Source organism: Ursus arctos, unplaced genomic scaffold (genome assembly GCF_023065955.2).
Source record: "Ursus arctos isolate Adak ecotype North America unplaced genomic scaffold, UrsArc2.0 scaffold_23, whole genome shotgun sequence".
NCBI lineage: Eukaryota > Metazoa > Chordata > Mammalia > Carnivora > Ursidae > Ursus > Ursus arctos.
In genome coordinates, this window is record NW_026622908.1 from 11,177,252 (window position 1) to 11,192,609 (window position 15,358).

General features: G+C 41.0%; 1 protein-coding gene across 2 annotated transcripts in view; it reads left to right on the forward strand.

The window, feature by feature from the left end:
- Positions 1-12,985, forward strand: part of NELL1 (neural EGFL like 1) — an 818,389-nt gene extending 805,404 nt beyond the window's left edge. For both annotated transcript variants that reach the window (XM_057317500.1, XM_048217676.2), the window contains 3 exons: positions 7,244-7,420; positions 10,770-10,994; positions 12,490-12,985. In XM_057317500.1, the coding sequence (XP_057173483.1) occupies positions 7,244-7,420; positions 10,770-10,994; positions 12,490-12,540 (453 nt within the window). In that variant the 3' untranslated portion in view covers positions 12,541-12,985. The remainder of the gene's footprint in view (positions 1-7,243; positions 7,421-10,769; positions 10,995-12,489) is intronic.
- The last annotated feature ends 2,373 nt before the right edge of the window (positions 12,986-15,358 follow it).

Here is a 15,358-nt window from a genome sequence, read left to right on the forward strand (position 1 = left end):
GAAGTGATGAAACACCTGTGATAAATAATTAGGACATCCATGAAAAAGGACATTTAAATAGGTACTATTGAGTGATAGTACATAGTATAGCCCAACGTAATTTCTCCTGTACCTTAGCCACATGTTATCTAAAGAAAAGTCTTAATTTGATTTATAAAGGACACATGGAAACGAAGAGACCCGGTGTGGAAGAGAGGGTAGGGGAAACAATGTCATTGATAATTCTGTATAGATAATTTTGGGCAATTCCTTCCTCCACCCCAGGATCTTCCTCCTGTCATAAGAGTGGAGGTAGAAATGAGCTAACATTTCTCATGTTGTCTGTCACTCTAAGTATCCCCTCATACTTTGACAACAGCCTCAGGAAGAAAATATAATTATCCCTTTACAGAAGAAACAGAAACTCAAGTTTCACACGAGTCAGTGGTGGCAGTAGAAGTGAAACCAAGATATCCATGACAGAATTCCCAGGTCTCCATCTGGAGAGACGGGTTCCCAGCCCTACTGTCCTGCCTGGGTGTGGTTCTGTGAACTCTGCAAGGTATCTTACATATCGGAGCCAGGGTTTTATCAGTAAGATGGGGTTAATTTCTACGGACACATGTGCTGTGAGAGTGAACTAAGATAAAGATATATTTGAAGTACTCAGCTCAGAGCCTTGCAGAGAGCTGTCTCTCCATGAGTAATCACTTACCAAAAAAGAGTTGAAGTTATTTTAAAGCCCCCCCCCCCCCCCACCGCCAACCCTGGGTTTAAGAGTCAATACACCAGGTTAGCTACTAGTGTTAATAAAAAAGAGGTCTTGAAATATGTCCACAACTTAAGGGAGTTCAACAATAAAGCCAGGCCAACACAAATGGATTTGGGCTTTTGTTGAGATGCCATATGCTTCCTGGACAGTGACAGTGATTTTATATACCTTTAGACCACTTAGTTGATTAGGCACAGAAAGATTGCCAAATTGCTTGGAACCCATGTTCTTCTAGCATTATCCAGACTACAGATACTCAGAGTGAAAAACGATTCTCTCTCTGGGCTTGACCCCTAAATCTTCGTTACAGCCCAGTGCTTTTCACAGATACCCATCTGTGGTTCTTCCATTTATAAATTTGTCGAGGGCTTTTGGAAGACATCTTTATTTTCTACCTGTGCTACATGGGAAGAGAGAGAGGTCTCAGGTTTATTGGCTTCTAGAAAACTGCAGCATTTTAGTATGACTCTAAGTAGTGGTCATATTTATATTGTTGATTATGGAAATGAGCAGGAAAATGGATACACATGTCATGCCCTGGTCGAGTCATGAACTTCTGTTATAGGTACATAGAAAGGGGAAGTATACCCTGTCCTAGGAAGATACAGAAAGAAATAAGACATCACAGAGGAGGTGAAGTTTGAGAACTTCAAGGATGAGAAATTTAGCCAATGAGAGATGTGTGGAAAATGAATCCCAGACAGAGGGAAGAGGGAGAACAGGGAGGCAAAAACATTGCATGTGTTCTGATAAGGAAAACCTGAAGTAAATGATGAGCTTAGAATATCAGAAAAAGGGGCGCCTGGGTAGCGCAGTCGTTAAGTGTCTGGCTTCGGCTCAGGGCGTGGTCCCGGGCGTTCCAGGATCGAGCCCCACATCAGGCTCCTCCGCTGGGAGTCTGCTTCTTCCTCTCCCACTCCCCCTGCTTGTGTTCCCTCTCTCGCTGGCTGTCTCTCTCTGTCAGATAAATAAATAAAATCTTTAAAAAAAAAAAAAAGAATATCTGAAAAAAAGGAAGAGTATGGGAAGGGAATAGCTGACGATAAGCTTGGAGATAAAGCCTAGGGACCCAGCCAGACGCTGGAATTTAGACTTAATTTATGGGCTGCCAAGGATCATGAGTGACTTTTTGTTGAGGATGGGCGTGGCCCGGTCAAGGTCTGACAGACAGCACATTAGAGAGACTGAGGAGATCAAAGCTAAATAGAGGTACCACTTAGGCTGAAGTAAAGTTTCAGGAGAGTACAGATGAGAACCTGAAGGAGGGATAGAGAGGTAAGATCACGTGAATGATAACACAGAAATGAAGTGATGAGTCCTGATGAATTGTAAAGTCAGACACTCAGCCTCTGTGGCAATGTGTGCCCTCATTCTGTGGGCAGGAAAGAAGCTCCAGAACGGCCTGTTTGAGACTTAGCTGCCCCCATTTTCTTGGGCAAAAGATTTCAGGTGCCACTGACAAGAGAAAGAGCGAGGGTTTGCAAGTTAGGCCGGTGCACACCAGATAAAGCTCCGACACTGTATTTACTCCTGCACTTTTACCTACTCCGGCTGCTCTTAGTAGTAACTGGAAAATCCAGTGGCAGAAAAGCACAAGCTGTGCAGGCCAAGTTTCATTTCTGTGCTTCCTGCAGCATTCCTTTGTTTTGTTCGCTTTCTTAATTGCAATGTGAATAGCCTTCATCCTGAAACTCAATGTAGTACTGAAGCCTCGAGCAATGCCAGGTCTTAAGTTTTTCTGGCAATGATGGAGGTGGATAGGGAAATGGATACCATAAATAACCAGTCACCCTCCACGTCATCACAAACAGAAGGAGGGTAAAGCGGAGAGGACCTTTGCCATGAGATTGTCTGGAATGCTGGCCATTTGACCTGGCCTCATATAAGCCTTCGCCCAGAAACTGAGGAAGGTGGCCACGGTAGGGAGACCTAAGGGGGTTCGTGTGTTTCCTTCAGGCAAGAAGAAAGCTCTATCTGCACGGAGCAGACCATAAAATAACCCTGCCATTCTCCATGTGGCACTCACTCATGGAGTGAAGAACAGGGATAAGTCAGTTTGCGCCTGGGGCCAGAGTAGAGGTTAGCTTTCTGAAATCCTGCAGTTTACTCAGAAAAATATTCTGCTTTGCTCTCTGAACCTAACCAGGAGTATTGTCAATACCTTCCTCTCTAGGGTGTTCTTGATGGCAGGAGTTGGCTGTGCAAGCCCTAAGATTGTGTTCCCTCTTCTTTGAAAGATGAACAAAGTGGCAAGTTTAGTTCCCCTCGAAACTCTAGGGGTCCTCTCAAGGAAGAGGGTCTTCTTTTCCATTCCCCTGACTTCATACTTCCACTGTGCAGTTCCAAGACCTGCCTTTCGTTGCAGAACCTTGAGGGCTATGCCATGCTAATTCCCCAGTGGACTGGGTTACCTTATTTCTCCATCAGACATTCTCAAACTTTCCCTTGCACCAGAATCCCCTGGAGGGCTTATGAGACGTCGATCACTGACTCTACCCCTAGACTCCCTGGTTCCGTAGATTGGTTTAGAGCACAATAATTTGCATTTCTAGCTAGTTCTCGGGAGATTCTAATGCTGCTGGTCAGAGGACCACACTTTGAGAACTGTCGCCCCAAGAATCCTTCTGATTTCAGTTGGTGCGAAGCCCTTGTATCCTACCCTTCAGCTTCCTCATGGTACAAGGAAGCAGCATATTAGAAAATCATTGCTATAAAAGTCCAGAGTAAGGTCTAGTTCCTATTTTGTCATTAATTTGCTATGTGGAAAAGTCCCTTCCCCTCTCTGGACCTGATTTCCTCTTCATTAAAATGAGAGAGTTGGATTCAATGACTGTTAAAGGTTTTATTAGAGAGGTGCTAATTAGAGAGGGCTAATGGACTAGTTGTGGGATGTAACCTGGAGGCAAAATTAATATTTTGTAAAGAAGATTGGATAGCACACCACAATAAATTTGCATGTGAGAAGGTAGAACAGATGGGTGGGTCTAGAGTACCATTCCTAATTTTACCCTTTATATCAGAGATCAAAACATGTTTTCCGTGAAGAGCCAGACAGGCTTTGCTTATGTACGGTCTCTGTCTCACATACTGAACCCTGCCATTAGAGTGTAAAAACAGCCACAGACAATATGTAAATGAACAAGGGAAGCTGTGTTCTGATAAAGCTACAGAAACAGGCCACTGGCCGAATTTGGACTGTAGGTATCAGTTTGCCAAACCCCAGGTTATATTATTATTCAATTTACCTCAATAATTTTATCTAAGTCCATCTTCTTGATTTAAAAGTTTCCAAACTGTGGCGGAAAAAAAACAGTGATGTTTTGCAATCTGGAGTAAATAAATTAATGTGCCGACTATTCAGTAATAAAATGTGTAATTTATAGTATAAAACCTATAACTTGCCATGGCATTATAAGAATAAATTCATTTTTTATTTGCTAGGAACGTGTATGTCCCTGCTTCTTAAAATTCAGGAGCAATTTAAATATTACAATGGTTATTAATTGTTTATAGCTGAGCTTTCATTATAAAACTGCAGAAAAGCATTTAGCGTCTATGGCAGAAGGTTAGGAAAACACATCTTCTGCATATAAATGGGGCTTGTTCTGACCACCCCCGCTGGGACAGGGGTCAAGCTCTGGGAATGACCCCAGAAATCGACCATGGGAAGGATTACGCATCATCCCTGAGCTCCATTTTCTTTCCAAGTTTGGATTCTAGCGTGGCTGTGTTCTGTGAGCTGAGGTTTTGTAATGGCATTCTCTCCGAATTAATGGAGCCACCTGTGACATTTTCATTATTAAACATGATTTTCTTGACAGTTACTCTGTCATTCAAAAGGCAAAATGAACATAGCCATTGTTCTAAAATATGTTAGAAACGAAGAGGGGCCCGTTTGGCATTTTCACATAATTGATGAGATATGAAGTCGCTTTATTTTGCACTAGCCCTGGAGGCTATCCACTTACTCATTCTCTGAATCCCCACATCGAGAGAAACCCAACATTCTGATTGTGCCTCATTGCCTGTGGTACAGTAGCCTGTCCCTGTTTGATACGGTTTGCGGACATAGCTATGTGGGTTACTGAGCCCCAGTCCTTCTATACTTGGGGAGAGTAATATTGTGACCTCAGTAGCTGAGCTGACCAAATGGTTTTATATTGTAGCTACCATTACTTTTCTTCTTGGCTAAAATAAATCACTAGGGAGTCATTCTGGGCAATGATTACACAAGCAGAAAATGCTAGCGAGTTAAAATAAAGGCCTATTATTGGAAGATGCCTAGAATCTGGACAGTTCTTGGTCCGGACTAATTATAATCTCTGACTCGATGCACCCGCTTCACTGGAGTGTATGTGTGGGTTTGTATAATCTTTTACCCCTTGGTTTTTGGAAAATTATGATTTCCTGTCATTTCTCACAGTCATAGAGAATATGCACACGCTTTGAGGCAACGCATTTTTCAATCCGTTGTGTTATTATATATGAAGCTAGCATGTCTCCTTTCCATTCTCCATAAAAAATGTGAAGCACTTAATGATTTCCACTTCATCTGACAGTAAACTTGTCTCAGCAAGCCCTGTCCTGTTCACCATTGCTATCGATGAAGTAGAGGAAGACCCCTAGGCAGGTCCATCAAGTTTGCCGATGTCACAGATCTGTGAAGGTGGAAAAACTATGGTGAATGACAGAAACAGCATTTAGAAAACATCGTGACAGGCAGGAGAGATGAAATGGTTTAACGAGGTGTAGTACAGTAAGGATAAACATCAGGCTTTATCCTTCCTGCCCCCGAATAACTAAGTGCCCAAGATGGGAATAGGGCTTAATGAGGTTTTAGTCTTCATTAAGCTCAATATAAATCAACACCATGACATAACCATAGTAAGGAGGGAAGTAAATACTGAAATCAGGCTACATTAAAGAAAGTACAGTGCTTAAAACAAGGTGACCATGAGTCCCAATTCACTGTGTTGGTCACACTGTTAGTGAAGAACTGTATTTAGTTCTTTTACTCAGCTACCTCATTTGAGAAATGGAGTATAAATCATACTCCACAGAATTATCAAGACCAAATGTGCTCATGCGTAAAGGCTTAGCACAATGTATGGCCCAAAATAAGTGTTAAGATTATGATAGATTGTTATTAATATTATTACTATTGGAAATACTTGAAACTGTTGAAGATGAGGCAACTGTAACAGTGAAAGGACTCAAAACTAGTGGGACCGGTCAAAAAATCAGAGATGTTTAATCCAGAGATGAGATGATTCAGTGGAGACATAAATGCTGTCTTCTAAGAACAGAAGAGTTGAAAATGTGACAGAAGGCTTTGGGAGTTCTGTGACTAGCAACGGTGTGAACAAGGGTCAGTGGATAGAGGCAACAAGACGTCCAGTTTTTAACATACAGAGATATATTCTTCAAGTACCTTCCATAGTGGTGCTCCTTGAGACCATTCTCTCACAGGCTTGATAACTTTTGAATATAATTTTTCTGGAGAAGCTTCAGTGTAGGTCCAGGAGGCTTGGTTATGTGTCCTCTAAGGTACCACTGGCTCTGAGAGTCTTCGGTTTTGTAAATATTCAGCAAAGCAGTAATAACCATAAATGGTGGCCACAGATCTTACCTTACATTTTCAGCGTCTTTATTGTCTGAGGTGAGAAATTACGGTGAGCAACACGTGTGTGGCAGGGACAGGCTGCAAATGTGCGCTCTTAATGTTGGAGCGCTGTTGAACCACAAGTCTGTGTGAGTATGAGTGTTCAGGGCCATTACTCCGGAAATTGTACTGTGCCTGTTAGTTGGGCAACCGCCTCAAGGTGGAAAGTGGCACCTGATCAGAGCAACCCAAAACCTGTCTTATAAAGGAAAAATCGTTTCGAAACCGGAAGCCCTGACAGTGTTCCTTAGAGATCGCTAATGCCATCCTCGATAAATCATTTAGCATCTCTGAGCCTCAGTTAATTCTTCTGTAAAAAGGGTATGGGCAGACTTCCTCCCAGAGTTGAGAAGGGTAAAACTCAATGAATGCCTTTGAATGCATTTCGTGGTATCATTGTGAACTGGGAAAAATACAGCAGCACGATTTTACACTCAAACAAGTTCTTGAGCATATATGCATTTTTAACTGCTTAGTTTAATTGTAATTTCACTTAGAAATGTGATTTTTTGGGAAGCGTTTAGGGGAAAAAAAAGTTTCAAAGAACATATTGACTTTTTTAAACTTCAAACCATCTCCGTTTTTACGTGGGCTGCTCTGCAGGCAAGGTCAGGGAGAGGGTGTGTGTGTGTGTGTGTGTGTGTGTGTGTGTGTGCGCGCGCGCGCGCGCGTGCATCTGTTTTGAACAAAATGAAAGGTGGCCAGGGGAGTACTTTGACTCGAAGAAATCTTTCCTGTGTGCTCTGAAAGTGTTTATAAGGTTTGCTTTTCTTAGTGCTGCTACCTTGTTTCCCTAATGATGTAACCTCCTTCACCTCATTTCTAAACAGGACGGAAAGATATTCTGCCGACGGACAGCTTGTGATTGCCGGAATCCAAGTGTTGACCTTTTCTGTTGCCCCGAGTGTGACACCAGGGTCACAAGTCAGTGTTTAGATCAAAATGGACACAAGCTGTATCGGAGCGGAGACAATTGGACTCATAGCTGCCAGCAGTGCCGGTGTCTGGTATGTCCGCTTCCCTGACGGGCTGTTATCCCTTTACCCGGGAAAGGTTGCAAACTGAGTTGCCTATAGGCTTAAGTTTCCTGCTATTTACGATCCTATTCAGGGAGCTCGAGTCTCATGGCTACTAAGGGGCAAAAGTTCTGCCTGAAGATATTCAGATTCTACTATTTAAAGCAATATACAAAGACAGACCGGGGAGATGGGTAATAGAGGTGATGGGGATTAAGGAGTGCACTGTGATGAGCACTGGGTGATGGATAGAAGACTCAAATCCCTATATTGTACACCTGAAACTAATATAACAGTGTATGTTAACTCTACTGGAACTAAAAACTTTAAAAACCCAAAACAAAAAACAATATGCAAGACAAAAAGAATGTGTTTATGGGTCAGATTTGGCCCAACTTGGGTTAGTTTCCAACTGCTGCTTTTTGGCAAATCCAGATCAAGAAAAATCCGCCCACGATAGAAAGTCTTCAAAGCCTTGACTGGGACCTGTAGTTCTCATAGAGCCCAATCTTTGATTTCTTGGGACCTAACCATTAAAAGTTTCAATATGAGAGATAACAGAACATAGCAGATCTATCAGGGATTGAGTCAGAGAGACCAATAATTCAATCTCGCTTCTCCCACGTGCTAGCTCTGTGCCATTACTTTGGGCAAAGTCTTCGCATTGCACCAATCGTTCTTTCCTTCATCGTACACAAGGGGAACTACCTATTTTGTAGTTCTGCTCTGAAGATAAGAGAATATATGTGAAGCACAAATACAGTATTTGGCACATAGAATGTACTTAGTGCACAATAGTTACCATTGATAACATTTCCTAGATTGAAAACTCTGTTTCAGATGCTCAACCTTCATATGGAAAAAAATGAAGGTAATTTTGAATCTTAATATAAAAATACTAACGGTATCATCAGTTTGAGAGTGTCCAGGGAGAAAAACTTAATTTATGGATGTGGTTCTCTCTGTTTCAAATCACACCACATACAAAGCGAAGGATGCAAAGACGGTTGGGAAATACAATCATAGTGAATATGATATTCCATCTGTGAGGAAGTCATAGCTTCTGAAACCAAGTCACAACCAAGTCAACTTATAACAGAACCTATTAGCTGCATTCCATAGTTTAACATTCGCTGAAATTAGTGGTTTAGTCTATGGATACTGTATGAAGGCAAGCATTTAGAGAAATTGTGCTGTAAATTGCTATCGGATTTTCGAAAGTCTTGTGAATGTGCAGATCATCTTAATAGAATGCATTAGTCTGACTCCTAATACTGAGGAGTATAACTCAGATATATTCAAATCAAAGCCATTTTTTTTTCAAGCTTCCATCCAAGGGCAAATAAACCCAATACAACTATAAAATTAACTTCCATATCAGTCTGGAAAATTGCATTTCTTTTTCAAGAAGCCGGTCATCAGGCACTTAGAAAAATCAGGATTAATTTCAGACATGAAATTTTCAGAACATTTCAGAAGTGTTTCCACTTCCATTCCCAGCCCGAAGGTTAATATTTCCTGGGAAAACTGAAGTTGTTGAACATGTAGCTTAATAATTACTTGAGTATAGTGTGGGTCGTATTTAATAAATATATCAAGACTTTGCATGTGCTAGACTCTGGATGATATAATGATGAGCATGATAGATGTGGTCTATCACCAAAGGTCATTGTCTTTTTTTTTTATAATATTTTTTATTATATTATGTTAGTCACCATACAGTACATCCCTGGTTTTTGATGTAAAGTTCCATGATTCATTAGTTGTGTATAACACCCAGTGCACCATGCAATATGTGCCCTCCTTACTACCCATCACCGGCCTATCCCATTCCCCCATCCCCCTCCCCTCTGAAGCCCTCAGTTTGTTTCCCAGAGTCCATCTCTCATGCTTCATTCCCCCTTCTGTTTACCCCCCTTCCTTCTTCCTTTTCTTCTCCTACGGATCTTCCTACTTCTTATGTTCCATAAATGAGTGAAACCATATGATAATTGTCTTTCTCTGCTTGACTTATTCTGCTTAGCATTATCTCTGCCAGTCCCGTCCATGTTGCAGCAAATGTTGAGAAATCGTTCTTTCTGATGGCTGAGTAATATTCCATAGTATAAATGGACCACATCTTCTTCTTTTTTTTATAATAATATTTTTTTATTATATTATGTTAGTCACCATACAGTACATCCCTGGTTTTTGATGTAAAGTTCCATGATTCATTAGTTGCGTATAACACCCAGTGCACCATGCCATACGTGCCCTCCTTACTACCCATCACCAGCCTATCCCATTCCCCCACCCCCTCCCCTCTGAAGCCCTCAGTTTGTTTCTCAGAGTCTGTAGTCTCTCATGCTTCATTCAAAGGCCATTGTCTTATGAAGCTGACCAAATAATTAGACATGAGTTTGCGTAAATTCTAATGACTTGTCATGATAACAGAAGAGGCTGCCTCGAGATACAGTTACAGGCAGCTCAATGGAGCCACAATGGCCAGATTCTGGAACACACAGAGGTTTTATCTGAACTGTAACACCTTGCTACACGTTAGTGATGTTACGAGCTACAGGTCACATTCCAAACCATTCTGAAATAGTTCTCTTGATATTGCCCAATCTCAATTTTAAATTTGATACGAGGAGCTCAGTTTATGATGTGGTTGAAATATTATAGTGTTTCAAGTTCCCCTTTGATCTCAGGCATAATTAATTTCTCTTTAAACACTAGCCAGCACCTTACCACCTATTCACTCATTGCTCTTGATGAGCATTTTTTTTAAAGATTTTATTTATTTATTCGACAGAGATAGAGACAGCCAGCGAGAGAGGGAACACAAGCAGGGGGAGTGGGAGAGGAAGAAGCAGGCTCCCAGCGGAGGAGCCTGACGTGGGGCTCAATCCCATAACGCCGGGATCACGCCCTGAGCCGAAGGCAGACGCTTAACCACTGTGCCACCCAGGCGCCCCTCTTGATGAGCATTTTTGACCAAACTGTGCTAAGTACCAGAGAGATAAAGCAACAAGCCCAAAGCCTGCAGGCTCAAAACTTAATCTGGAAGTGTACTGAGAGCGATGATAAGGATCGTAAGTATGACGATTAAAATAATTAGGGACTGCCATTGGCACACAGCGACCCTCTTTTTGGGCTGCCCCAGGCAGTCAGCAGAAGCTCCTGGAGGAGGCGATATCTGTGGTAACTCTTCAAGGAGGAAGCATATTCTACCCATAAAGGTGGAAGTTAAAACATTCAGTAAGGACAGTGATGAGAATCACTGCCCCCACTCTGGGACTTTGGGAACAGAATTGTGCATAAGAACATGGATGAGCCATTTTTGGCTTTCTCTCTACAGGAAGGAGAGGTAGACTGCTGGCCGCTCACCTGCCCCAATTTGAGCTGTGAGTACACAGCCATCTTGGAAGGGGAGTGTTGTCCCCGCTGTGTCAGTGACCCCTGCCTGGCTGATAACATCGCCTACGACATCAGAAAAACTTGCCTGGACAGCTACGGCATTACAAGGCTTAGCGGCTCAGTGTGGACAATGGCTGGATCTCCCTGCACAACCTGCAAATGCAAGGTAATTGGATGTCCTGAGGACAGGTGGGCCTTGGACAGTTGTCAGAGTACCTGCAGGAGGTCCATTCCTGCTGTTTCTGAATGCACAGATTCGGAGGGGCGTGGTGAAAGCACAGGCAGGCATTTACTTCTCGCAGGAGGTTATATGTCTGAATGGATCACAGCCGCACTGTGTAGAATGGCAAACTCCAAATGAACATGGAATAAAATAGTCCTCTTTCTTGCCTTTGAACTACAGAATTTTAACAATTGACACTAGGACCAATTATGGCTGATTTAAGCTATTTTGACCTGCATATTAAAAAGAAAAGAAAGGAAAAAAAATCTCTTTTCTTCCTGGAAAATTTTATAAGCTCTTTCATGAAACTGTCAGTGTTAGAAAAAAGTGTTCTATGAAGTTGTTTGCTTTGTTTAATTATCACAGGGCCTAATGCGGGAACCTGAAGCTCTTGCTGCAGGATTTAATTAATTGTGATTATTTTCCTGTCTTTTTAGAGGAGTTCCCATGAGGGATCCTCATATGTCTTTGAAATTAAAAACTGACCCCTTCCTCCTTACAATGCTTGGGAAGAGCTATGACTATAGCCAACCTGAAACAGGGGTTAGACAGTGTCAGATCTTTGCCAAAATATCTGTTTAAGATTCCCATGATTAAGCATATTTAAAATATTAGTCTGTTTGGTTCTATCAAATCCTGGCTCAGTTCCAGACATCAGTGGAAAGTTCCCAACTCATCTTTTTATGGCTGTTATAAACGCAGGTTAGAAAGTGCCATCTTAAGATTCAGCCCCAGTAGAAAAAGGCCAGTATCAAACTTCACATAGCAAAAGAACCATGGTCCTGTGTATATATACCTTCAGCCCCAGCAAACAAAATGACAAGAGGGGGTATGGAAACTGTGTTATTTAGTAGTATTTCTTTGAGGTCAGGTTTGAGATTCATTTGGGGGGATTATAAAGGTATATTTACATTAACACACGTCCTTGATTTTTAATGGCTTTCCAGTAATTTATATATCTAAATATGTACTGTTCCCTTCATAGTCACCATGAGAGACTCTATTCCTAATATACAAACCTTTCTGGAAGCCGCTTTGGAGCTGCCTTCAGGTCCTTGTGGTACTTTTGATTAGCTTTGTTAATGACAGATGATCGTTGAGCAGTTATTTTTGAAAACAATTTTATCTAGAGTAAATCCAGGGAATAAGTTGTGTAAACAGCCTGGAAATATAGGCGAGGAGTCCCAAACCTGGTTTGAGCTCAGACAGAGGTATAAGATGATGCTGCCAGCAGGAGCTAGCAGGAGGGACTCAAGAGGGTCTCCTATGTCCTTCCTCCCTTTCCACTCCTTCTCCAGCACTTTTCTTAACTTTTCGGTAGCATTCACGGCGTTTAGGTCAAAACATAGATATGGTCATTTTGAATCTGCAAATGCACACTGCTGATTGATAGATCGGCTCTGTCTCAGTCGGCTAACTCTTATGTCTTGATGCACAGAATGGAAGTGTCTGCTGCTCTGTGGATTTGGAGTGTCTTCATAATAACTGAAGCATTTAAAACAGACTCATCATCGCGGGAGAAGAATGGATGAAATGACCATCCAGCATGGTGAAGAACAGGAGTTGGTGTTGGTTTTTTGTTTTGTTTTGTTTTGTTTACCACGGACAATTACCAAAGTCTCCATCCGAGGAAGGTGTTTGGGGGTTGCCTTTTGGACCTACCACTTTGTTCATTCTTGCTAACCTAGTCTAGGTGACCTACAGTGCAGTGCTTTTAAGTCTCTGGTTGTTAAAAGAAGTTTCCCGTGTTGTAAATGACATGTTTCCCTTACCAAATCATTTGCAAATACATTTAAATGATCTCATGGTAAACGTTGATGTATTTTTTGGCTTATTTTGTGTACGAACATAATAGAGACTCAGCTCCTTTAATTTATTTTTTTCTTGAGTTTTGGATCAAATTCTACAAATAAAGTTGCCTGTTGTGATTCTGTCCTGGCCACTGCATACTTAGTATTGCGATCCCTGTGAACTGGTTTGATGAATATATGTATGTAGTCTCACTGCATCACACTTATATTTCCAACTGCTGAGCACGCTTAGATGCTCACTCATTCAGCCTCAACAAGGTGAGAGAAGTGATGACATATTAAGGAGGGGAGAGACCACAAAGATAATTATGTAATCATTTTTAAAAGAACCTCTCCTCCCGGGGCGCCTGGGTGGCACAGCGGTTAAGCGTCTGCCTTCGGCTCAGGGCGTGATCCCGGCGTTATGGGATCGAGCCCCACATCAGGCTCCTCCACTATGAGCCTGCTTCTTCCTCTCCCACTCCCCCTGCTTGTGTTCCCTCTCTCGCTGGCTGTCTCTATCTCTGTCGAATAAATAAATAAAATCTTTAAAAAAAAAAAAAAAAAGAACCTCTCCTCCCTTTTGCAAACAAAATGAAACAAAAGCTTAAGTCAGAATTTAGAAGTAGCAATGCTTACCACCTTTCCAAGCATTGAAAGAGAAAGAATCTTTGCATTTGTTTTAAATAGTAATTGATAACTTACAAGGGACCCGCATACCTACTAATACAAGCTATCACCCTAGCACGGGTGAATGGTGTTATTCCTACATTACGGAAGAGTAAATGAATGTATTCTAGGCAACCAGCTTGTTCAGATCTAGTTGATTTATAGCATGTTGGGACTGGTAACCAGGTCTCCTAATGCCTGTCCAGTGCTGCTTTCCTCTAGACCACACAGCCTCTCAGATGGTAGAGGATACACTTTCAGGAAAAGTTATTTGTATGCTCAGTAGTTATTCTAGAACAGCGAAAGTTTTCATTTGAGCCACCACCATATTTCTGAGAGTTGGCAGTTATCGAGTGATACAGAATGAGTAAAATGTGTAAATGACATTTTATCTGAGCTGAGAATTCAAACTTAGGTTGTAGTTTCAGGTAAATCACATCTTAGTGGTTTGTAATACCTGAGGCTCTTGAGTTCTTCATTATTCTGAATCAAGTTGGTTCATGAAGTTTTGTGTACTTTCCCAACATTGAAAAAAGATCTTAAGTCAGTTGTGCTAAAAATATTTTCAATCTCCCAAATTAAATTATTAATTACAAATTACAAGCCCAGATGACCATTATTCATTGGTATTTGCCAGCGGTGATACTCAGTATCATCAAATGTTGTAAAGGACGGACTTTACCACATGAAATTAATTTCATGTGCTGAATTATGTCCATAGTAGTGTAAATACCACATTTGACAGCTACTGCTAAAGTATGGTAAATTAGAACATATCTCCACTTATTTAACTCCTTACATGTAATCTTGGAATGGAGAGTTTGAAAATGATTCTTTTGAAAATCTTTAGACCCAGCATTAAAAAATATCTTTAAATTTTCATTGGATAGGCTGGTGATGGGTAGTAAGGAGGGCACGTATTGCATGGTGCACTGGGTGTTATACGCAACTAATGAATCATCGAACTTTACACCAAAAAAACTAAATAAAAAATAAATTTTCATTGGAAAAACAAAGACATGTACAGGAATCATTAGTAACCATATAGGTCAGCGTTGGTAAACTGTGATCCCTGGGCCAAATCTGGCTCTATGCCTTCTTTGCTGGAACACAGTGGTGCCCGTTCATTAATATATTCTCTGCTGCTAACGAGGTAAATTGGCAGGTCTGAGTAGTTCTAACAGAGACCATGTGGCTCACAAAACCAAAAATATTACCATCTTGTCCTCTACAGAAAAAGTTCACCGACTTCTTGTATGGAAGGTGACTGAATACTGGTGTGTATTTCAGAATGTGTTTCCATTTTTTCCAAGGAATTTTCAAACTTTAACCATTTTCTTTGAATTTGTATATACTCATACTTTATTGCAGAGCCATTAACATTGATGGCTCATCCTAAAATACTGGTATTTTTACAGCTACCATCATAAAAATCAGTATTTTCTTTTTTTCATTTTAGATCTGATGGGTAAATGTAATCTGTGCTAACTTGGTAATAAAATGTTATCGATACTTAGTAGCACAATTTACACTACTGCCAGCTCCTATCAATAAGGGGTTTGCTTCCTATAAAATAATTGACATTTTCTTATTAAAAAACTGAGTGCTTTATACATAAGATTCTCTGCTAAGCTCTATGTGGGAAATAAAGGTGAACAACATTGTCTTTAAAGATCACCATTATGGGAGCCTTTAGGAGGTGTTGAGAATCTTCAAAGCCATTAGGGTTTCCAGTTGAAATAACTGCCAGAATAACTTCTTGATCCAGAAATGGAAAAAATAGTTACTTCTTTAAAAAATATGGTAAATCTCTTGATGGAATTAATACTTAAGTCTCATGCTATGATT